Raw genomic sequence first — 24428 nt, forward strand, 5'->3', positions numbered from 1 at the left:
TTTTAAAGAAGACCAAAGTCTAGGACTGATAAATTAGACGTGAAGAGACCTTAAAAAAAAAAAAAGTACCTCTCTCTCTCTCTCTCTCTACATAACGCAAAAAAGAAAAAAGTAAGAGACATTGATGTTTCAACTTTTATGTAGTTTCGTCACAAGTTGAAAAACCAAAATGTGTCGTAGGAGACATTACGGAACAAAACAATTCTTTAAAGCATGATTAATTGTACTATTAGTACAAATCTTCATAATGCAAAAACACATTCTTACTTAATTGAGTTACCAAGACACTTGACTAAAAAAATCCAGGGATAGGAGAAAGAAGAGATGAATGGAGTGAAAAAAATAACTTGTTAATCAATAATTTTAAGATTTTATAGTAAACAATTGTTAATGATTGTCTATCAGTTAAACATTTTAGTGTAAAGAGCGAATATCATAATGCGATATTCAGATAGAATTCTTTTTTATAAAAATAAGAGTAATTTTTTTTACCCCTAACTTGCAGAAAATATTTTTGATTTGTTTAATTCCGGAAAAAGTAAAGTATGGATAATTCGAAAAAGGTTAACAAGTTGCAAACTTTTACTATGAGTTGAATAGGACAGATGAATCATTTATTTTATCATTGAAAAAATTTACTAAAGAATTTCAATTCTCTGAAGGTCCATCTTACAAGTTCTACACGAAAAATAGAAATGATGAATAAATAAAAATCATTAAATATAGCATAAAATTAAATTACCATTTTCCTCTCAAGTAGCAGAAATTAAACATAACGTACCTGCTTAACTTTTTTTTTTTCCCCCAAATACTTCAAAAGTCAGGCAACCTGATTTCAAGCCCACTCGAACCCCTTGAGATGTTGTGGACGAGACCAATACAGAGGGACTCTTTCCAAAAAAATGTGCTTTGTTGGAATTATGACAATTTGGGTTAGCAAATAAATAATAAAAAGACCTTAATTCTGTCCCCGATATTGATTCCTAGCCTCGTGTATGTTCCTGCTGCAGCACATTGGAACAATTTTCTGGTTTGTTGTTCATGGAGAGTGGATTTCTAGCAGAAAACAAAAACACCCTTCTCTGACGACAACATCCTTTTGGCCGAGTTAGTTCCGACAATTCTCTCAAGCTAAAATATCCAAAAGGAATTTAATGTCATGAGGGCTAATCGAGAAATTACAATAATTACAATTAGAGAGAGTAAATTTCAAATACAGATTGTGGAGAGGGAAAGTATTGTTACCCGGAGCTGATCAAAGCGAGAAAAAAGTACAGTGCAAGTCATGTTTCCTGACCCTTCAAGCAAATTAACGATCTGGAAGAATTTAAAAAAAAAAGTTCATCATAGAAATCAAACAGACGCCAGCGATATTCCTATAGATAATATTGAAACAAGTCCGAGCCAGATCGGAGGAGAAGAATAGAAGAAAAAATAAAAATAGTGATCAGGTACAGATATACGTACCTCAGGGTAAAATTCTTTTCTTTCCGGGAGAGAATAGATGATTAAATTATTTATGCCACGAATCTAGCCCCCAAGAAAAAGAAAGGAAGGTAGGTTCAGATCATGAATTAAAGAATTAAAAGGTAATTAAGTGAAGGGTTGGGATCTGTTTGACTCCTAAGAATTGACTCATGAAAAAAACACATGATCTCAACCCTTTATACACAAAATCCAATAGTGGAGATTTATGAGTATCTTGATAACACAAATCTTGAAGATACTTGTACCGAGGATAAATCTCAACCATTGTATTTTGCATTTAAAGGAATGGGATCATGTGTTTTTTTCTTGAGTCATTCTTAGGAGTCAAGGGATCCTCACCCTTAAGTGAATATCATATACACTAATATAAATCAAATGGCATGTATAATGGACTAAATTAGTCCAATATGATTCTAAAGTTCAGGAAAAAGACTTTGTATATGAGATAAGCCATCCAATTAGAACGAACATAACAAAAAACTGAAGAAGATGCTGTTTTTTTTTTCTTTTTAGGTCCATAATATAACAAGATGATAACAAAACTAAATATACTAAAGGAATCAAAAGAACCTTATATCTGTGATAGAAATGAGCTCTCTCCGTGTAAAGCATGATTTTCCGCATTCCTTCAAAAAACCAAACTCGTGCACGAGATATGTCACTCGGCTTCGTGTACCTACAATAGGGAAAAAGACAAAATAATGATAACTTCACCTATCCATATAAAGAAATCTTCGATCAAAGATTGGTCAATAAAATCCAACTACAAATATTGTTCTGACATTGAAAGCCCACAAAAAATTACACTGTTAGACAAAAAGTTTTTAGCTGAAAAGAAAATTCTTACTCTCCAAGCATACAAAAGGAGGCATTTTGGGATTTCAAGAAATTTCGTATCCGAACAAACTCGAAGTAAGAATTAATAAATAGCATAGTTCCACCCTGCGTGAAAAAGAATTTACAAAAAGTTTATCTAATAAAGCATTTAACTAAAGCCTTGAAGCAGCTGGCATTTTGATTTTCAAAGATAAATACCTGAATAGAGTCCTTTATCTTGGGGAACACCTGTGGGTACGAAATGGAAAACACATCACATTTGATACATTGGGCAGAAAACAGGGGAACAATGTCACATGACCAAGCGATATATTGTCAACAGTAATCAAGGACAAGCTCTACCAGGCTGTCAAAGCTCAGAGCTGTCTTGATGACTCGACATGAAGTAAGACATGCAAATTCAGTGTTCTTCTTTTCATAGGTAAGTGTAAGGCGGTGTTTAGATCCTAACTCTGCTGTCATAGTTCAGCGCTGACTTAATACCTCGGCATGAAGTAAGCCATGCAAATTCAGTGTTTTTTTTCTTCAATAGGTGTGTAAGGCAGAGTTTAGACCCCAACTTTGTCGTAATCTCCTACAAAGGTTTTACCACCTCACCAAGATATGTTACTGTTAGTTTTGTTAATAATGAAGTTTTGTACAAAAACAATTGTAAATAATGACAAAACAACCTACTTGGAAATCATGACATGCACTATAGAAAGCACATACCAATAGCCTAGCCACACCTTAACTCACAATTTTATAAACAAACTAAAAACAATTGTGTACCATCACTTAAGTACTCTAAGAAGGAATAGAAAATATATTGGGACCATCATAGTCCTCTGCAGGAGAATTTCATCATCAAATTAAACAAGTTTTCATCTCTCTTCAATAGTCTCAAATCTCAAACTGCGGATGGACATGCATATCTTACCATCTTAGATAAAGCTAGGTAATTAATAAAAAGAAAACTTGTAATTTTCCATAGAAATTTTTTTTTTTTTTTTGCATGAAAATGCTCCATACATATATCCAATTGTGAATTATACAAAATAGTAAGATCCACCAAGAAATCATCAGATTTGTATCTAAAGTGATTCAAACAGTTTGGGTTAGAATTATACAAATCATAAGTAGTAGGATTAATAACAGTGCCCAACTTCATTTGTCTCTCACATATGTGGCAGCCAGAGTAATTGATGAGGAGACATCTTAATCATTAGAGTGTCCCATAGCCAAATTTCAACTTAGGATTTTATTTTATTCAGAGGTTTTAGTTATTTTTTGGTTTTGGATCTTAGATTTGGGTCTACTTTTATGTTTTTTCAGTCCATGATCATAGAGTATAGTTATTTGGGGGTAATTTGGTGACTTTATTATGTTTTTTGGTAAGTTTATATGGGTTGAAACTTTAAGAGAGACAATTACAAAAATTAAGGTACTTTTTGTAATTTTATCTTTTAAGTTTAAGGGTAGTTGAGCTATTTTGAACTCTTTGCTTTAGGGTTTTGTCTTTAATAGGTAAAGACAATTTTATGTTATGTACAGCAGATTATTGAATAAAAATTTACAGAATTTTCCTGCCTCCACTGTTGGACTGCTTGGTGTAATGTCAATGCTCCCTTTGTGTCCAAGGATTAGAATGCCTATTTGGTGTGGCTACAAGTTAGTATTCAATCTACCGCTCTTTCTCCATCTCTTACTCTTCTTTATTTTCTGTTTTGGAGCATAATCGTACAAAATAAAAAAATAAAAAATAAAAAATAAAAACTAGGCGATCAATTCATCTCCATGCAAAACACCTCCATAAACTATCTAAAACACCTCTTCAACTTGTTGTCCACCCTTTGAACAACATATCCAACCTAAATCACAACCCCTAAAACCCTCAAAATACCTCCCAAACCATAACTTCTTGTCCAATACATGGACAGCATAGCAATCCCAACCGCACACCTCAAACAACCTTCAAAAACCCTTCCACCAACCTTCCATCTTGTTGTAATCTTATTACAGGATACCAATAGCCTAGCTGCACCTTATTTTCAAAGGGCAAAACTTTCTTCAAACCCATCTAGCACCAATCCCTATTAATCCACCTTGCTGTCCACACCTGTACAACACCCTTTAACCCAACCATACCTCCCTAAACCACTACAAACCCTTTCTATCTTTGTTGTCCGCCCCAATTGATCATCCCTAATTCCAATTAGATCCAACCAAACTTTCAAAATAGTCCCAACACCCTTCCCATTTAGTCAATTAGGTTACCGTTTGAAATTATGTTGTCAAAAAAAAAATATGTTCTTTCGTATTTATAACTAAATTGACTCCCACATGTACTAACCTAATTTTGGATCGATCATTTAGCCTTTGAATTTTCTCTAAATCCTTGAAAATGTTAAAAGTCTTCACTTGGATTGAGAATTGTGACCCTAAGTTAGCATAAGTTCAACTTCCATTGGCATCCCTTCATCCAAACACTTGGGGGATCGCTAACTGTAGGATTGTGTTTGCCTAGGATCCAAGTTAAGTATTTAGCAATTTCTTATGTAGATTGTCCAGTCTCAGCTGCGTTGAGATTGTCCAGTTCAAGACCATTTCTTCCCCAATCTATCTCTCTAATAGTGTTCCCTATCCAGATTCTTGGTTCCTGCTCCAGTTCCTAAGAACGCACTGACAAGACGCTTTCTATTATCTATTGCTCTCCTGAATGAATGAATGTTAGATCTATATTTTTTATTGCTTTGTTGTTTCATTCTATATCTCAGATTCATCATCTTAGGTTTGGCTTCATCGTCCTGCATCAGAAATCCTAAAAATCACAAATAATGGAAGGTCTACCTGACAAAAAGAGTCAAAAGGAGGAACTTTCTACTTTTTTACCAAACAGAAGTATCAAAATTAAGTGTGGTTTCCCAATTAGTGTGGGTGCTAGGGGGTGAAGAATTTCAAGGATATTAATGTTAGCTCTTCTAAGGAAGTGTCTGTGGAGATCAAGGGAAGAGAATGTTAGTCTTGGAGGAAGGTCATGGTAACAAAATATGTAGTCTTGGTGGGTGGGACAGAAATGTTGTTAGATGATCTTCTCTGGGATGCAATATTTGGGGCATGGTTTTTAAAGTGTGAAGACTGATTTCAAAAGGGATACTTATTCGGGTGAGGAAAGGGGATAGAGTCCTATTTTGGGAGGACTTATTCTATGGAGATTCTCTTCTGAAAGCAATATTTCCTGGTTCTAGTTGTCAGATAAAAAGAGTTACATAGTCAGAAAATACTTGGAAAGGAATGAGGAAAGCTTATACTGGGCATGGCTTCCGAAGAAACTTACATGGCTGGGAATTGGAATTCATTTCTTGTCTATGTATCAGATACATGAGTCTCCTTTGTCACCTTTAGCGAGGGACACGAGGGTTATGGACATTGGAAAAAGGCATTTTCATGTCTATCCTTTTAATTTTGGTCGTCAATCAAATATCGCTCCCAGCATCTTCCCCGTTTACTATGTTTGGGGTTCCCAAGTTCCGTTCAATTTCTTTTTTTTTTGACAGAGTACTTGGATAAGATCATGATGGTCAATAGCAACTACCGTCCATCGTTACCATTTGTCCTGGGAGTGAGCTGCTCTTGTCTAGACCCCTTTAATATGTGTTGATCTATGCCAAGGAGTGTGACAGAGGTTCTCTACAATTAGAGAACATGACCTTAATCTTCTTGTTGTCGACCTATTTGGTCTTTGCTTCCATTCGCGTGTAGTATTATTTGGAATGTGAGCAATAGCAGTATCATTGATTGGTCTTACCCATGTAATACATCGTGCACAACCAAAATAACAAAAGTTTATTAAAACTAACCTTCTTAGCAAAATAATCAAGGCGGGCATCGTCAGCATCAACGACTGAAGTGACATCAAAGCGTTCATAAACCTGTAAAAGTGTGAAGGGTATCTTAGCATATAAATTAAAGAGTAATGTTTCTTGTATCAATTCCATCCATGGAAACTTCTGCAAAACTCAAAATACCGTAAGAGAGTTGTGTTTTTCTTTTCTTTTCTTTTCTTTTTTTTTTTTTGATAGGTAATATTGTAAGAGAGTTCAGTGCATCATGATTTGAAGAACTTAATATCACCGGAAAGGTATGAAGCTTGTGTTTCCTAACAAGATCTTCATAGAAGAACTATATGTAAACGAAAAGAAAATAAAGCAAGGATAAACTAAGTAACAAAATAAACAGATAAAATTATGTACTATAAAAAATTGAGCCTACAGATACATAGCAAAGAAATCATTAAATAATTGGAGATATCAAAAATCATGATAGAGCTTCAAACATAATATCCATTACGGCGCAAAAAATCCTACCAAAAAATGCTTACCGAGTATGTTTGGCCCATGACTTCACTAAAAATGTCCAGGTCACATATACCATGCCAAAACTTGTAATATTATAGTTCAACATCACTGAGTCCCAGTTATATAACTCATGCTTAGAAACCATGACCACTTATAACCCAAATATCATTTGATTTCTAACTTAATCAAAATAATAATAATAATAATAATAAATCAAAATAAAAATAAAACTAATAAAGAAATAATTAAAAGGAAAAAAAAATCAGTTGCTCTCTACAAAGAGCATATGATATATCATATAATGAAAGCAATATGCAGCATTTATATTATCTCAAACAGATTTCATTTTCTTTTTTTGGATAGGTAAACTGGGCTTGAACCCATGACCTCAATGCTGCTTTGGAATGTGTCAAACCAAATGAGCTATGGGTCTAAGGCCAGATTTAAATTAACATATGTCTGTCCAATAATCGTCATATAACAACGCCAAAATAAAAAACAAATCAGTAAAATATCCAGCATGAATTTGAATATCATGATCTGCACACTCTGTTCTACACAAGAGTAGCTTCCAATAGTATCATTCTTTGTACTTTTTTCACTGGTTATCTCAACCAGCTTTAATGAAATCCTTTTATCTATAAAAACAAAAAAGTATCAACAAGTGAATGAGCAGTGTACACCATTTATTTCATCTTATCTCGACATGTTCAAATTAACGTATATTAGGATACAATAACAGTAAAAAATTAGTGCAAAGATAACACACCTGCCGGACTTGAAGCAATACTTTTGGAAGAACACCTTTATACTCGACAATTGATTTCACCTGGAAACAATGGAAAGTACAGCAGTTATTTAAAAATTAAAGACGACAAACTACAATTTTAAAAGCAAATCTATTTTCCCGCTGAGTAAATTGAAATCCTATCAAAAGTAGAAAGAAAAAACAAGTTTAGAACACATCAAACTCACCTTTCCTCGGTAGTTATGACAATGATGATTGAACAATGCATTCATGTCTGAGACCAGAAAACACGAAGTTATTTTTTAGTCCTTCAAAAAATTTGTGTATAATGGTATTCATGAGCATCACTCTTTCTTCCATGTGATTTTTCACGAATATATTTGACTGCTAAGTTATATGCCATTAAAACACTATAGGTAAAGAAAAATGCTGCATTGACTTCCTACAACATTGCCAGCTGTGCTGACATGGTGGTGTTCACAGAACCATAGATGTTTTCCTTGAGATACGACTGTTGTTCTCTCGAGGAAAATCAATAGTTCTCTGCACAAACAGTGCCGTAGAAAGTGTCGTAGGATGTCAGTGTAGCACGGCTCATAGGTAAATAATGGCCTTTTTGATTTTTTTTCAGATAAATTAACAAATGTTTCTAAACATGGAGATGTGGGGTGAGGCACTTTAATAGCCTAAAGCATGACAAATAAGCTTCATGAGTACGTCAAACATTAAAAATAAAATCTGACGGGATAAATTTGCAAAAAGAGAAAATGAATATCCAAGGGTTAGGAAGAGATTGGGGAAAAATAATGTTGAAATTTTGAAGATACAACCACCTAACACCACCAATGTTTTCAGACATGGGGTGGTGGATTAGGTGCTTCAATGTACTAAAGCGCGAGGCTTGCGCCTCACAATAAATGAATGCTAATAAATAGCAATGATCTACCTCATATACGGAAATATTGATTTCCAGAATAGAAGATTATCATCAAATGAAGGGTCAAGGAAATGGAAGACAAACATTAAAATGGATCTTGTAAAGTAACTACAATATGCCACCACTAGGTACTAAAAAAAGTGTAAAAGGCATGAAGCATTTTTTTCCAAAGCCATGATGGATAAGTCTCTGTGCTCTATTAGCAAGGCACGTGTCATTCTGTGGAAGCCCTGCCCGTGGTGAGCTTCAACATATGCACGGTAGGGTACACCCCTGAGGCTCTGACTCATAGTACTAAAAAGTGGTAAAAGATGAGAATTATTTGCCTTTTTGATGCCTTACTGGATAAGGTACATGTCTCACTACCTATCAAAAGAAGACAAAGAAAAGAGGAGGGGAGGAGGAGGACAATAATCGGAGTAGAGTTGGAAATCAAGATCAAAGTGTGCCATGTCTTAACGTTCTTTTCCACCATTTTATTAAGGTGTGGGAAGCATGGAAGTGTTACCTCATTTGCCTTTTAAAACATTGGAATCAACACATTCTTCAGCATAAATATACTCGTCAAACACACAAAGACCTTCAGAAAGTCTATTCACTGAAAAGAATAAGATGCATCCCTAAAATGACCATAGTAAATGGGTCAGAATTTCCTTACCTGGGTTAAGAAAGGACCCTAACAATATTGTTTGTCGATAGAACCGTGCATGTCCATCCAGATACCTACGCATGAAGTGAAGTTAGAACACAATTTAATTCCAGCCTACTATTCCTAAAATCAACTTATCTAAGTAAAAAAAAACCCAACGAATGTATGTTTTACTACCAAAATGAATGGAATCCAGTGTACTAAGATAGAAGTGAAATAATAATATTCTTCTACTCAGTAATTAATCATTATTTTTACGGGTAATCTGAACTTAAACCCACGACCTCAAAGTTGACTCAGCAACTCAACTTTAAGAACCTACCATTGTCTAATGCGCATAACATCAGTTCCGTGCTGCTTAGATGGTATTTGATTTAGTTGTTCAACTACTGAATTCACATGGGACCAATTCTGCATGGTTTTAACAGAACAAAACATAACACCGTCCATATGAAAACGGAATTGAAATGAATTAAAATACCAACAAAATAGAGTAATCATGTGACATACCTGCATTGATATCACATCTGCATGATCAATAATCAGTATCTGCAAACCCATTACACCAGCTTTATGAATTTCAATAAAATATGATAAATATGAACATAGCTAAAGAAGGAAATGGTATAAGCACAACTGTCATCCCAAAAAACAAGAAAACCCAAATATTAAATCATATACCTCTATAGAAGAAAGAAAGTCTACATCTCTTTCCTTCTCAACCTCAGCCTCCCCTATTTTCTGTCAAGAATAAATAAGAAAGTGGTGTTAAAAATGAAATTACATATAGTTTCATTTGAAAGAAAAAAAAAAAAGTTGACAAGCAAAGGAAAATGCACCAACGGAAAAAAATTGGTTATGCTTCTAATTAAATGCATTTAACGCTGAAGAGTATGCTTTAAGATTAAAGTTATTTTCATGCTTCTCATAAAGAACTCTCTTGAGATGTTGCTGTTCATACATTTCAATACAGCAAATGGTTGTAAGGATTGAGTACGGTTGCTACAAAGACAATAACTCATCCCCCTATCTAAGGTACTTACCAATTTTCCGGAGTTGCGACTATCCATTGCAAAAAATTCAGTTTTTACAGTTACAGGTAAATGCTCAATATCCAAGTAAGCTTGCAACTTTGATCATGACCAAGTGCTTTTTGGGTCGTCTCATGCCTTGCAATTGGTGTTTATCACATAGTTTGGGCTCCTAGACTATGGCGCCCTTGTGGCAATCTATTTGATTGTATTGAAAGGCCCAATGAATTGGGATTTCCCTATTGGGCCAGGTCATTTCGGGGCAAGCGGATCATTTATCATAAAGAGGATGAGCTTCAAGAGAATGATTCGGAGTTCTTGCAGAGTGGAACCATGCAGTACCAGACACGAGATAGATCTTCCAAAGAACAAGGCTTTTTTCGAATAAGCCAATTCATTTGGGACCCTGCAGATCCATACGCATAAAAAAAAAGTTTTGGTGGAAAAAACCACTCCGTTTTCTGCTTGTTCCATATACGTCTGCTTTTGCTCGAATAGGCATTCTGAAAAGACTTCAGTTAAGTTATATAAAAAAGAGGATTCCTGAGGTCCTTCCCCAATGCTGAGAAAGTATTCATTCTTCAGTTCATTTCAAAATACTTCAATTGGTACGCGCAAGAAATAGGCCGATTCAGCAGCTTTTTGTTCAATTGCTCGTGGAGTCAAATTATCATCAGTACGAGTCAAGGGAATAGCCCCCTGGCCTCTGATTTCCATATAAAGGACACTATAACATGATCTCCAAATCACAAGAAAACTGAAAAATATTTGATAAAAAAACTTACAGTAATTAGACCGAGTGGAGAAGCAACAATCATGTCTGAAGAATAGAAATCACCGTACATCTTTATGCTTTTCCTATAGAAACAGCGATATAAAAAATAAATAACACTTGGGACCCTTTCTTCCCTTATTCTTCACATATCCAATGACAATATTCCAAACCAAACAAGAATAAGAATATTTATTTCACTAACATAATAACTGAAACAAGCTAAACAAAATGATGGCTACGCATATCAAAAGTTGGACCAGAACCATTCCGCCTACCGGAAGTAAACTATGCATGATAGGTATTTAGCTAATGAGGGCTACAAGTACAATGTCACATCACAGTAGAATTTCTAATCATTAACCACTATATGTCAAGCTAGTTTTATCCAATATTGTGAGTGAACTAATCCTGAAACTTAACTATCTAAAAAAGATAAAAATTCCTGATACTTAGCTATCAAAATATGACCGCAATTGCATAGGAAGCCTTCAGCGTGTCTGTGAGTTAGTTTGTCTAGAAGAGATATATATTCTGAGCAAAGGATTCCTTATACACATGGTATTGTATACAAGGAAATATCAAGAGGGAAATATTTATATATATATATAGGGAGAGAGAGAGAGAGAGAGAGAGAGAGAGAGAATAGTTTACCTTGTAAATTTGATGCCTATCATGAAGTGATCATTGTTGTTACCACCAAAAAGGGCTTCGAAGTCGGAAGGTTTCGAAGGCTTCTGATTATCATTTGCATTAGATAACTCAGCGTCTTCAACCTCTCCAGTTCCAAACTCATCATAGAAACGATCAATGTGCTCCACATTAGACTGAGGAAATTATTAGAAAGATGCAAATGAAGAGGGTTAGACATCAACAAGAAAATATTTTTTCATGTCAATAAAACTAACTGGAAAACAAGATACAATAGGTTGTAAATCAATTTTCAACATAGATGGAAATATATACAACTATCATGCTCTACATACTAAGTATAATAATAGCATTCAGTAACAAATTATCGCATTCTTGTTCAGCTTAACAAAGAACATTTCTTTTCCAGCTACCATAAGAGAAATGCATCATAACTCCAACATGAATCAACCTCTAACTCTTTTTTATTTATAAAGAATGCATATTTTTAAATATTTAAGCGAAGAAATGTCCACTTGCCTTTCATCTACAGATCTTAAATATAAGGGCTTGACCAACAAATCAGCTGGTTGACATATTGCAATGCAACTTTAAGGTTGTCGGTTCAAGTCCAGCTTACCTTTCAAAAAAGATCCTAAATAATCAATTTCCTCAGTTAGAACTTCGAAGTGTTCTGAAGCTATGTGAAATCAATAAGACATTCTTTCCATTGACAATTACCATTTCGAACATCCACTCCTGACATACATTCACATAATTAACAGGAAAAACTTTGCCTGTCTCTCTGTGGCATTTTCTACTTAATCATACTTCTATTATCTGTATAAATTGTTCATAAAGATGTATTATGTATCATATATATATAGATAGATAGATAGATAGATATATACATAGCCATTTAACTTATCATCTCACTCTAGAGATGTCAAAGTTGGTAAAAGAAAAGGTTAACAATTTGAGGTGGACAATATTCCCCTTACTGAGCAATACATGTGTCAACAAATGTAAGAAGAGCACTCTCTACCAATAGTACCCAACTGGTTGCAGGTAAAATACATTTCACGTTAGGCTAAAATCAGTTTCAATTGAATGAAACAGAAATAGGGAGAGGTCCTCAGTCACCCACTATATAGCCCTATCAACTGTACATAAACTTGAGCTTTTGTATGGATATTATGAAAGATAAAGCCAATAACGCAAAAATTAAGAAAAATACTTTGTGTGATGATGGAGTCAGTTGTATTAGCCTCTTCACAACACGAAGTGCAATGCTGGCAAGTGGCAATAGGATCAGCACCTGTAGAACCACATTGGTCAAATATCAGTGTTTAGTTTACAGATCAAAAGAAGAAACATATTATTATGAAGAATAAACAAATAGGTTGCCGTGACTAAACAATAAACAAGAAGCAAAAAAGATCTCTAGTGAGAAAAAAAAATTCAGGACAATTTAATTTATCGTAATCGATCTTGTAAGTGCAGCCAAAAATTGGTGGGATAAGGCTTGGTGACGACAATGAAATATTGTAATTCTTCAGAAAAAATGAGCTCTTGAAAAGTATATTGTAGACAAAGGCTGACTCATAGTTGCTAGAAACAAAATTTGGTGCTGGTATACAAAACACCGATACCTGTTCAAACACAATATTACACAATACCATAACATGTTATAGAACAAGAAACTTATTATCTCATGCACTCATGCTCTGCAAGACAAAGTCCAAGGTGATAGAACTTGAATTTAATAAAATATCCTTTTTTTATATCACAGGGTTACCCCACACCCTTTCGGATGGGACTAGTCCCTACGATCGCGTGCCCTAACCCGGTGGAAGTTTCCAAAGAATAAAATACCCATATTTCCAAGACAAACCGTTGAGAATGGCAATGAAACACTACTCAGATTGCCACAGACAATCTTGAGGGCCAAAACAATCGATCCATAAGCTATATTTAAGTTCTAAAAAAAAAAAAGAGTGAACATTGTGCTTACCGATCAAAAAAAAAGTGAACATTGCTACATATCATAACAAAGTAGATTTCTAATATCAAACTGTGGTTATATTTAAAATATTAATGAACTAGTGCATGGAGGATGGATTACACCACTATTTGGGTTCCAAAGCCCCTTTCTTCCAAGATAGTTGTTTACATCTGGAACGCCATTTTAAATAAGATTCCGACTGTGGATATCCTCATGACTTGGGATACTTGTGAGCTTTTGTTCCCTTTGCAAAGTCAATGCCAAATCTGCAAATCATATCCTCGTTCATTATAGTTTCTTCAGAGGCATTTTGACCAAGTTTTCCCAAAATAGCCCATGCTACAAAGCCAGAAATTGCATGCTTTCAGATTGTGTAAGAGAATTCTACGCGGCTTCTTTCATTTGTAATTTGTAGGGGAATTTGGAAGAAGATAAACAGGCAAGTCTTTGAACAAAGGAGATAGGCATGTTTCTTTAGAGCCATTTCTTTTCTAATGGTGTTTGTAGGATGGTCTTCTCGGCCTTCTCTTTGGTATGTGTTTCTTTTCTTCTTTTCTCGGTGAAATCTCTCCGCGCGTTAAAAAAAAGAAGAAAAATTTGAAAGTATTTAGAAATGCCCTTTTTATTTTGAAAACTTTCGGATAATTAAACACATATTAGCGGTCAACGTCTTGCCTCCATCAGAACAAGAAAAGAGGATAAAAGGGACTAACATTATTATAGGTCCCACTTGTGGTAAAATCTCTTTTATCTAATTATTTTCCTTTATCAATTGTTATTGCTCAGGAAAATATCTTTAAATAAATTAAAAGTCTTCTAGCTTAAGTAGCTCGTAAAAGTTTAGTTGGTTTCAACTTGAGAGTTGGAGATGTATAAACATAGTCACCAAGTCGGGGTCCGGGAATTAGTCGGCACGGGAAAAAGTGGAAAAAAAACGAAAAAATCAAGAGAAAATAGGGAAAAAATCGAAATAGTGTTAAGACAATATATTTTTTTCCACTAAGGGTATGTTTGATTGCACATCGAAAATAGGGTGGAAAATGACATTTTTCAAGTGTTTGATTGCACATGGAAATGGAAATTCATTTTCCACCCCATTCAAAAAGTCCACTAAATCATGGATTTCACTTTCCCACCCATATGGGTGGGAAAATAAAATCTACCCATATTTTCCATCCTCAATTCTTCCCTACCACCACCACCACTACCACTACCACCACCACCATTACACTAACCTCGCCGTCGTCGTCATCGCCGTCGTCACCATCGCCATCGCCGTCGCCGTCGACTCCGACCACCTTTTCTCTCTCTCTTCTTATTTTTCTTCTTCTCCTTCTTCTCCATCCCTCACCTCCTCCGCCACCACCACCACCACTTTCTCCCCCCATCTTCCTCACTTACCTCCGTCGTAGCCATCGTCGCCGTCGCCACCGTCGTCGCCGCCACCACCTTCGTTGCCACAGTCGCCACATCCTCCCCCCTCCCTCTTCCTCGTCATCTTCTTCTTCCTCTCCCCCTCCTCTCATCTTCTTCCTCCTTCTCCTCTTCTTCTTTTTTCTCATATTTTTTTCATGATTTTATCCAAGTGAAATCAAACAATGGAATTTGATTTTCCAACCCTACCTATTTTCCACAACTAATTTTCCATGGATTTCAAATTCCATGGAAAGTGACTTTCCATGCAATCAAACATATCCTAAGTGATGTTATCATTTATATCATCAAACCCTATTTTAAACTTAAGAATAAATGGTCTTTGAATAAACCCTTTTAAAATAACTTGCTCAGCAAAAAAAAAAAAAAAATCACATTTTTTTTGTTTAAACACGATTTTTTGAAAAAGTCGGCGACTTTGGTGACTGTGTATAAATACATGTAATGGGATGTAATGGTAGGCCCATGCCGTAAACAAAGGCACTGACAATTATCTAATTCAAGAGCTTTTGCAACTCCTATTAAAGATGTTGACTCCATCATCGTTATCTTGGCAATGCTTATTCCATCGAGCCTATTTGTGTACAGTTGATTTCACAAAATCCCCTCTATTGTTCTTCTCCTCCTTTTTTTCCTTTCAATCTCTTCATTATTTTCTCTAATGTTTACTAGTTAGAAAGATACAACTCATGGTTGTTTCTTATTAGTCCTACATCAGTATCACCATCAACAAGTGAATTCAAAGAACTAATAAGAGACTAAGCAAATCAATAAATATGAGATATCAATGACTACAAAATTACTCTTTAAAACTTTGGGTTCAACAAGACCAAGGGTAATTTTCAAATAATTTCCATGCCAAACAAATAGCAAAACCTTGAAACGTGATATATAAATCATCCACCCACTCCCCACACTTTCACGACATTTAGTTCTAGAAGCTTGTATATCATTTCTAAAAGTCCAAAGAATACCCGTATACCTTAGGACGAGTAAACCCATGATCGAGGAATCCATCGCCAGGAAGAACTTCATTAGTATTCTCTTGAAGTTTGGCCAATTTTGCTTCGTTCCTAGTCACAAGATCTCTAGTCCTAAACACATGATTCAACTACAAAAAAACAAAAATTTTAAAAAGAGTCACTAACAATAAAATGGCATACTAAAGCATTAAAGATAGTAGAATGGCACGTACAGCATGTAAAATGTATGCATCCATGACACTCGAATCGTCTTCCAAGCCTTTAAGGTAAAAGGGCTTCTTGTTACAGTGCAATATGTCATGATAGCTGTTGCCTAGAAAAACATGTTGATATTAAAGAGGTAAAATTTTCTTTGGATAACTTGAATGATTCTAAGAGTGATGCTTTCTGGTCATAAAACTTCTGTAATATAAAATACAAAATTACTAACAAATTGTGAAGACATGAAAATTAGTTTGGCCACCAGACAAGACACGGATCAGTCATAGCTAGAGAATGTGGAGTTTCTGATAATCACATTCAATGTAATGAAAATGAACTGAAGGGTTAACTTTTCAACTAGTATGCTTTGAAACTCCAAGCTAAAAATAAAACGGTTTCTGCGGTTAAGAGAAAGCAACAAAAACATCATTGGGATTTGGGAAGATGATGTTTTAGGATCAATAAAAAACCAAAGAAAAAATAATCACGCAACGACAGTTCTACACTTAACAACATTAAAAATACTAGAAGTGTCCAAGTATCAACAATATAAAGAAAAATATTGAAGAAACCCATAAATACAGCTAATGGTGAAGGCAATATTTTTGGGACCCGGTAGTTGAGAGAATCAAGCAAAGGGTGGTGAACTGAAAGGTGCCTCTCCTCCCAAAGGATGAACATCACCTCTGATGAAAACCAAATTGTCTTGTCCACCAATTAATTACATGCCTTTGTTTCCAATGTAAGTGTGTTAGAGCCCAAAGAAGAAATCCCTTTAAAAGGTTCAGGTGCATCGTTACCATGTACAACCCATGTGAGAGCAGGTTCAGATTTCTTTGATGCAAGTGCTGATGTTCAAGTGTGGGTGATCACGAGTCAACCCTCAAGCTCTCAAGTCCTCCAACTTCTTTGCATGGTCAGAGCTAAGAGGGATATCTGTTGATTCGGTTGAGTTATTTGTGTATTTGTGTTCGAAGTACTATTTGAAATTTTTTGTTTTCTACTTGTTTTCAAAGATGATTATTTACATTGGGTCAAAGAGAAAATGCCATTAGCAGTCTATCCTCGCCTGCTCTTAATCCTCAGGCTGAAGATTGTATAATTTGGACGGGCAGCTCTAGTGGCATATTCTCGGTAAGTTCTTTCTCGCGTCTGCAATCTGGGTCCCTCACATCCCATCCAAGGTATCGTTTTTTGTTTGGGCTTCAGCTCTGGCTGAAATCCCAACCATTGACCATCTTAGAACAAAAGGGTTGTATGTGGTCGATTTCTGCTTCATGCGTAAGTTGAACGGGGAATCGGTGAATCATTTGCTTTTGCATGTGCCAGTAGCAGATTCTTTGGGAGGGTTAAGTGGTTCTCATCTTGTTCCTCACTTTGGCTTGCGCATGGGAAGCTTGTCCTATGGCCATCTCTCAATTAGTCAACCTACGGAGTGGTATAAGGGTCTCGTTCCTTAGAAAGACAGGTCTCAAAAGGAAGAGCTTGCAACAGTCCCACATGAAGTTCTACCTCGTTTTAATTCTCTAAGAGACCTTTTACTAGGAGCTCTAAGAGGTATATGGTTTGTCCCTTTATTTTCTTCAAGTGATTCGGGTTCTTCACATCTTTTCCTATTCATGTTGCAATTCAATACGTTATTCCCAGACTCTTTCTAGCTCTAAAGCATATTTGATTATGTTTATTTCTTCCTCCTCAATCCGGATTGTTTGTGCCTCGTTGATGGATAATCAGAAGAACTTGGGATTCTGCATGGCTTCACCTCGTGGTTAGCGAATCTGGATTTCTACAGAAGTTCGGTGATCTGGGGTCTGATCTGGATTACAGATTAGGCCCATAAACTGGTCTCCATCCCCATCCAGATTAGGCCATTAAACTCCAAACAAAACCCAAAGAAAATCATCATTTACGTACTTACATAGACTGGAAACAGAGAATGCTCCACTTAACTAATCCTCTATCCAAATAAATTTTGTATCCCGCATCACTATGATTCCTCCTGAAGCTCCCAATGAGGAGAGATGTACATTTTACTGTGGTATGTAACTCATCAAAGAATATATAGATATGGTTTTACTTACAAAGTGCAAACAACTGTCTGTGTCTGGATGAATGAAAATTATTGCCTCCAGATGTCTTGTATACATCAAGCCAATGCTTATACAACTTTGGTTTAAGGCCATAAGAAGAATCATCATTGATCTCCTGCAAAAGAAAAGTACAATGTATTACAAAATCTATCTTCTTTTTTTAATGTCAAACTAATATACTAGTAATGTATGCTAGCTTTAAGATAATACAGCACCAAAATAGTAAATAAACATCAACAAAAAATAAGAGAGCTTCTATTGCCACACCAACTAATATACTAGTAATGTATGCTAGCTTTAAGATAATACAGTACCAAAATAGTAAATAAGCATCAAGAAAAAATAAGAGAGCTTCTATTGACACACCAACTTTAGCTAACACCACCCCAAATGTGTGCTAATTCTTTGGTGATTTAACATATGAATTGGGGTGGTGTTAGAAAAGGTTGGTGCGGCAATAGAATCTCTCAAAATAAGCAACCCGGATTCAGATATGCATTTGGCCATAGATAAACAAACCAGATTTATTCCTTCGAGATGTGACATTGACAATATTAGATTCATTAGGCTTTGGATGCAACCCAGTGGCCTTTGGGAACTTGTTAATAGCATTAACAATAGAGATACTATTATGAGGCTGAATGTTTTGCATATGCATTAGTTAGTGGAAAATGCTGAAGTGAAAGCACAGGACACTGCATTAGACACTGTGCTGACATGGATGTGCGCACAGAACCATAGATACATTCCTCGAGATGCAAGTGAAAAAAGATATGGTTGTGTGCAACTCCACGTCAGCTAGTGTCTAACGCAGTCACTCCAGCACGACTCGTAAAATTTGTAACAGAGCAATACAAATACTTGTAGTAAGCATCAAATCTATAAGGGGAACACAAGAATATTTGTAAACTTTAAAGGGGGGATAGAATTGTGTGACGGAACATTCAATCCTAAAACAAGTACTGGTGACTTGACGGCAGTCACTTCTTGGCAACATTGCTTACAACAGAAAATATAGCAACTCATAATTGTGCACTGTAATCACAAAGTAAAAGATTTCAATAGGCATCAACAAGGAAATGGGAGCAATCAGCAATTATTCGTCAGATTCTTCAGGAAGTAACTTGAGTGTACCTTGTTCTAGATAGATACATAATCACTATTGATTTCATGGAAGACTGGATTAGTTTATGCGGGAATATGGTTTTTAAAATAAAAAATAAAAAAAACATGTTCCTCCTCATAAAGCTCTGAATGTTCAGATTCTTTCTCTAGTGGATAGGCAATATGATGGCAGTAGCAAACAAAACAAAGATTCTTCTAGAAGAATTGATGATGAAGTGTTCGTCACTGATGGGGAATTATCTTAGATCATGTGGGTCCCACTAACTGCTCACTAGCTTTAGAGGCAGAAGTGAAGGCACTATGTAATGGAGTTCACCTCATTTATAAGTTTTCTATTGTTATCAAATGGATCATACCATGGGTTCGATCCCGTTCCGCATTGGAGTTGAATCACCTTACTTCCAAGGTTAGCTACATCAGGTGTAGTAGTTACTGCCCGATACAAGAAGCCAGTCCCCTTATTTCACTCCTTTGGATTGTGGGGATTAATTCCTATAGCCCCAGTGGGAGTAGTGACTATAAATTATAGGTCGTTCGGCGGACAAAAGGTTGCCATGATTAAAGTCAGTTTGGGAGACTGAAGGCAGTTATCCGTGCATGCACCAGACATGAAGCTTATTGGATCATTGCGACACGGATGAGAATGCATGCTACAAAAGGAAGGGTCAAGCCTGACACACCAACCGTCTACTCAAATAATAATAATATGGGCTTGTGTTTCTCAATTTCATATAAAATAAAGAATATATTTTATCTTTGGTATGTTCCTCATCTGTATTTTGGTAGTTCACAACCAACCCAAACCGACAAAACCAAAGTCGGGCTCGGGATTTAGCTTTAGCATTGAATATCTTGGGTTGGGCATCTAAAGCCGAATCCGGGATAATATTGTGTGGAAATATCCGATCCCTGATTTTCAAGGATATTGCTGCAGCAATTCTGATTTTATTATTAGTTGACTACATTAATTTAGGAATAAGGAGATTCTGGAAAATTCTTGATATCTTCATTAGTTTGTTTCCTATTTTGTAGTTTCCTACATTTGTATTTGGCTGATTTGGTGGTAATTAGTATCTTGTTACCGAATATAGTGAAAGGAACTTTTCTTCCTTCCATTATATATACAGGTTGTACATTTTCTCATTAGTAATTAAGAGAATTTTTTCTTCTCTAAAAACAACATGGTATCAGAGCTACCTTAGATAGATGACAAAATATGGGATGACAATGGCTCGGCAAAGTCAATCCTTCTCCGAAGTCACCTCCCATCCTAAAACCTCAGCCACAGGCAACAATGGAGGATCAGATGGCAATCTTCTGCCCATTACAAGGCACAAACTCAATGGACAGAATTATCTTCAGTGGTCACAATCAGTAATGATGTTCATTTGCAGAAAGGGAAGAGACGACTACCTCACCAGAGTAGCAGTCCCACCAAGCAAAGAAGATCCAAAGTACAGAACATGGAAGTCAAAGAACAACATGGTGATGCCCTGGTTTATCAACTCAATGACAAACGAAATAGGAGAAAATTTCCTATTGTATGTGACCGCAAAGGATATCTAGGACGCAGCCAAAGAAACGTATTCTAGCTTTCACAACTCATCCGAACTGTTCGCTGTTGAAAGTATTCTTCACAATCTACACCAAGGAGATCTCACAGTCACTCAATACTTCAACACTCTCACACAGAACTGGCAGCAATTAGACATGTTTGAAATATACAATTGGAACTGCCTAGAAGATGGAATCAAATATCAGAAAATCATTGAAAAGAAAAGACTCTATAAATTTCTGTTGGGCCTCAATAAGGACCTTGATGAAGTTCGAGGAAGAATCATGGGGCTAAAACCGCTACCTAGTATTTGAGAGGCATTTTCAGAAATTCGTATGGAAGAGAGTTGAAGGAGAGTGATGATGGGACCACCAACTACGGCTCACAGCCCTGAAGGATTTGCACTCTCAGTTCAAGGGCCTCAACATCAAGCTGGAGACAACAAATCGAAAAAATGACGACCTTGGTGCGATCATTGCCAGAAGACTGGTCACACCAAGGAGACCTGTTGGAAGATCCATGGAAAACCTACCGATTGGAAGCCTTCACGTCCATTCAACAACAGAGAAAGCCGTGAACATTTAGCCTCCTGTGATGAGAACCACGCACAACCAGAACAGAGTCTATTCAGCAAAGAACAAATGGAGCTTTTGCAAAAATTGATCAACCAACAACAAGTCTCCAATACCTCAGACATTGGAATTGAATCCTTGGCTCACAAAGGTAATTTTTGAAACGCTCTCAGTGCAACAAGAGAGAAAATCAGCTCGTGGATTGTGGATTCAAGAGCCTCCGATCACATGACTAGAGATGCAAGGATTTTTAATAGGGAAAATTATGAAAAAAATCCAAAAAAAAAAAATTATTTATCAAAAGAATCTAATTTTTGAAAATTTAGAAAAAGGATAAAAATCCGGACATTGAAAGACCGGTTTCTTCTCTCTCTTCACTTCTCTCTCCTCTACATTTAAAAAAAAAATCGAATTTTTTTAAAAATACCGGCCATTAAAGGGCCGGTTTCTTCTCTCTTCACTTCTCTCTCCTCTACATTTAAAAAAAAATAGAATTTTTTTTAAAAAAATCGGCCATTAAAGGGCCGGTTTCTTCTCTCTCTTCACTTTTCTCTCCTCTACATTAAAAAAAAATAGAATTTTTTTAAAAAAATCGGCCATTAAAGGGCCGGTTTCTTCTCTCTTCACTCCTCTCTTCCTCCTCGATTTCAACAACGCAAATTTACTCTCATCTACTTTTTACTCGATTTCAACAACACAAATTTATTCCCTCATCCACTTTTTACTCGATTTCAACAACACAAATTTACTCCCTCATCCACCTTTTACTCTTCCTTTCTATCTCTTCTCATCTCTTCTCTCCAAATTAATCTAAATCTTTACGATGAGATAAAAAGCATCGTTTACATAGAACACAATGCACCTACCTTATTTCTATCATCCTTATTTATCTCTAGCAACCCGAACGTAGCATACTCGCTAAGACTTTTGTTAAAACTTCTCCTTCTTAATCATTAAGATAAATGATTCATATTTGCCGCCACAATGATTTCTTTAACACTTCAATTAATACAATTAGAGATATTCTATTGCCACGCCAACTTTTGCGAACACATGCCTTATTTCATTAATAAATCATCAAAGAATTAGCACACATCTTGCAGTGGGATTAGCAAAAGTTGGTGTGACAGAGAAGCTCTCTAAAATTATCTAAAAGAATATTGAAATCATAAATTTTGGCACTCATACCCATATCTAATAAGATCAAGATCATCTTATCATGAGATCAGGATCTTTTGATTTTGATCTTGATCTTATCATAAGATCAAGATCTTGAGTTTAATATCTTGAGATCAATATCTTGAGATGTAAAATAATAATAATAAAAAAAAAATTTGATTTACTTTAGTGAGTAAAGAAGTTGAAGATGAAGATGAAGAAGTAAAAAAAAAAAAAAATTGTCCATTTGGAGAGAAGAGAACTGAAGAGAGAGAAAAGAAGAGTTAAAGGTGGATGAGGGAGTAAATTTGCGTTGTTGAAATCGAATAAAAAGTGGATGAGGGAATAAATTTGCGTTGTTGAAATCGAGTAAAAAGTATATGAGAGAGTAAATTTACGTTGTTGAAATCGATGAGGAAGAGAAAGGAGCGAAGAGAGAGAGAAGAAACCGGCCCTTTAATGGCCGATTTTTTTTAAAAAAATCGGCCATTAAAGGGCCGGTTTCTTCTCTCTTCACTCCTCTCTTCCTCCTCGATTTCAACAACGCAAATTTACTCTCATCTACTTTTTACTCGATTTCAACAACACAAATTTATTCCCTCATCCACTTTTTACTCGATTTCAACAACACAAATTTACTCCCTCATCCACCTTTTACTCTTCCTTTCTATCTCTTCTCATCTCTTCTCTCCAAATTAATCTAAATCTTTACGATGAGATAAAAAGCATCGTTTACATAGAACACAATGCACCTACCTTATTTCTATCATCCTTATTTATCTCTAGCAACCCGAACGTAGCATACTCGCTAAGACTTTTGTTAAAACTTCTCCTTCTTAATCATTAAGATAAATGATTCATATTTGCCGCCACAATGATTTCTTTAACACTTCAATTAATACAATTAGAGATATTCTATTGCCACGCCAACTTTTGCGAACACATGCCTTATTTCATTAATAAATCATCAAAGAATTAGCACACATCTTGCAGTGGGATTAGCAAAAGTTGGTGTGACAGAGAAGCTCTCTAAAATTATCTAAAAGAATATTGAAATCATAAATTTTGGCACTCATACCCATATCTAATAAGATCAAGATCATCTTATCATGAGATCAGGATCTTTTGATTTTGATCTTGATCTTATCATAAGATCAAGATCTTGAGTTTAATATCTTGAGATCAATATCTTGAGATGTAAAATAATAATAATAAAAAAAAAATTTGATTTACTTTAGTGAGTAAAGAAGTTGAAGAAGATGAAGATGAAGAAGTAAAAAAAAAAAAAAAATTGTCCATTTGGAGAGAAGAGAACTGAAGAGAGAGAAAAGAAGAGTTAAAGGTGGATGAGGGAGTAAATTTGCGTTGTTGAAATCGAATAAAAAGTGGATGAGGGAATAAATTTGCGTTGTTGAAATCGAGTAAAAAGTATATGAGAGAGTAAATTTACGTTGTTGAAATCGATGAGGAAGAGAAAGGAGCGAAGAGAGAGAAGAAACCGGCCCTTTAATGGCCAATTTTTTTAAAAAAAATTCTTTTTTTTTTTAATGTAGAGAGAAGAAACCGGCCCTTTAATGGCCAGTATTTTTTTAAAAATTCGATTTTTTTTTTAATGAAGAGGAGAGAGAAGTGAAGAGAGAGAAGAAACCGGTCTTTCAATGTCCAGATTTTTATCATTTTTCTAATTTTTTTAAAATTAGATTCTTTTTGATATTTTTTTTTTTTTCATAATTTTCCCTTTTTAATACTTATAGTCCATGTCAAGAAAAATTTTCTGTCAGAATTGCAAATGGGTCTCTCTCAAGAGTAACAGGAACAGTTTCTGTGGTTATATCAAAGAACCTCACCCTAAACTCCATCCTCTTAGTCCCAAACT

The 24428-nt window shown here is 35.5% G+C and overlaps 1 protein-coding gene across 2 annotated transcripts in view; it reads right to left on the reverse strand.

The window, feature by feature from the left end:
* Positions 1 to 690: 690 nt before the first annotated feature.
* Positions 691 to 24428, reverse strand: part of NOF1 (U3 small nucleolar RNA-associated protein) — a 31844-nt gene continuing 8106 nt past the window's right edge. For both annotated transcript variants that reach the window (XM_086433230.1, XM_086433232.1), the window contains 19 exons: positions 18134 to 18257; positions 16064 to 16164; positions 15851 to 15979; positions 12667 to 12747; positions 11454 to 11626; positions 10813 to 10885; positions 9678 to 9737; positions 9507 to 9545; positions 9319 to 9407; positions 9006 to 9070; positions 7638 to 7684; positions 7432 to 7491; positions 6165 to 6236; positions 2524 to 2553; positions 2336 to 2430; positions 2059 to 2164; positions 1468 to 1530; positions 1246 to 1317; positions 691 to 1131 (listed from right to left, as the gene is read on the reverse strand). In XM_086433230.1, the coding sequence (XP_086289356.1) occupies positions 1057 to 1131; positions 1246 to 1317; positions 1468 to 1530; positions 2059 to 2164; positions 2336 to 2430; positions 2524 to 2553; positions 6165 to 6236; positions 7432 to 7491; positions 7638 to 7684; positions 9006 to 9070; positions 9319 to 9407; positions 9507 to 9545; positions 9678 to 9737; positions 10813 to 10885; positions 11454 to 11626; positions 12667 to 12747; positions 15851 to 15979; positions 16064 to 16164; positions 18134 to 18257 (1554 nt within the window). In that variant the 3' untranslated portion in view covers positions 691 to 1056. The remainder of the gene's footprint in view (positions 1132 to 1245; positions 1318 to 1467; positions 1531 to 2058; positions 2165 to 2335; positions 2431 to 2523; positions 2554 to 6164; positions 6237 to 7431; positions 7492 to 7637; positions 7685 to 9005; positions 9071 to 9318; positions 9408 to 9506; positions 9546 to 9677; positions 9738 to 10812; positions 10886 to 11453; positions 11627 to 12666; positions 12748 to 15850; positions 15980 to 16063; positions 16165 to 18133; positions 18258 to 24428) is intronic.

This window comes from Akebia trifoliata, chromosome 3, assembly GCF_017979445.1.
Source record: "Akebia trifoliata isolate Shusen 1 chromosome 3, ASM1797944v1, whole genome shotgun sequence".
NCBI classification, from domain to species: domain Eukaryota; kingdom Viridiplantae; phylum Streptophyta; class Magnoliopsida; order Ranunculales; family Lardizabalaceae; genus Akebia; species Akebia trifoliata.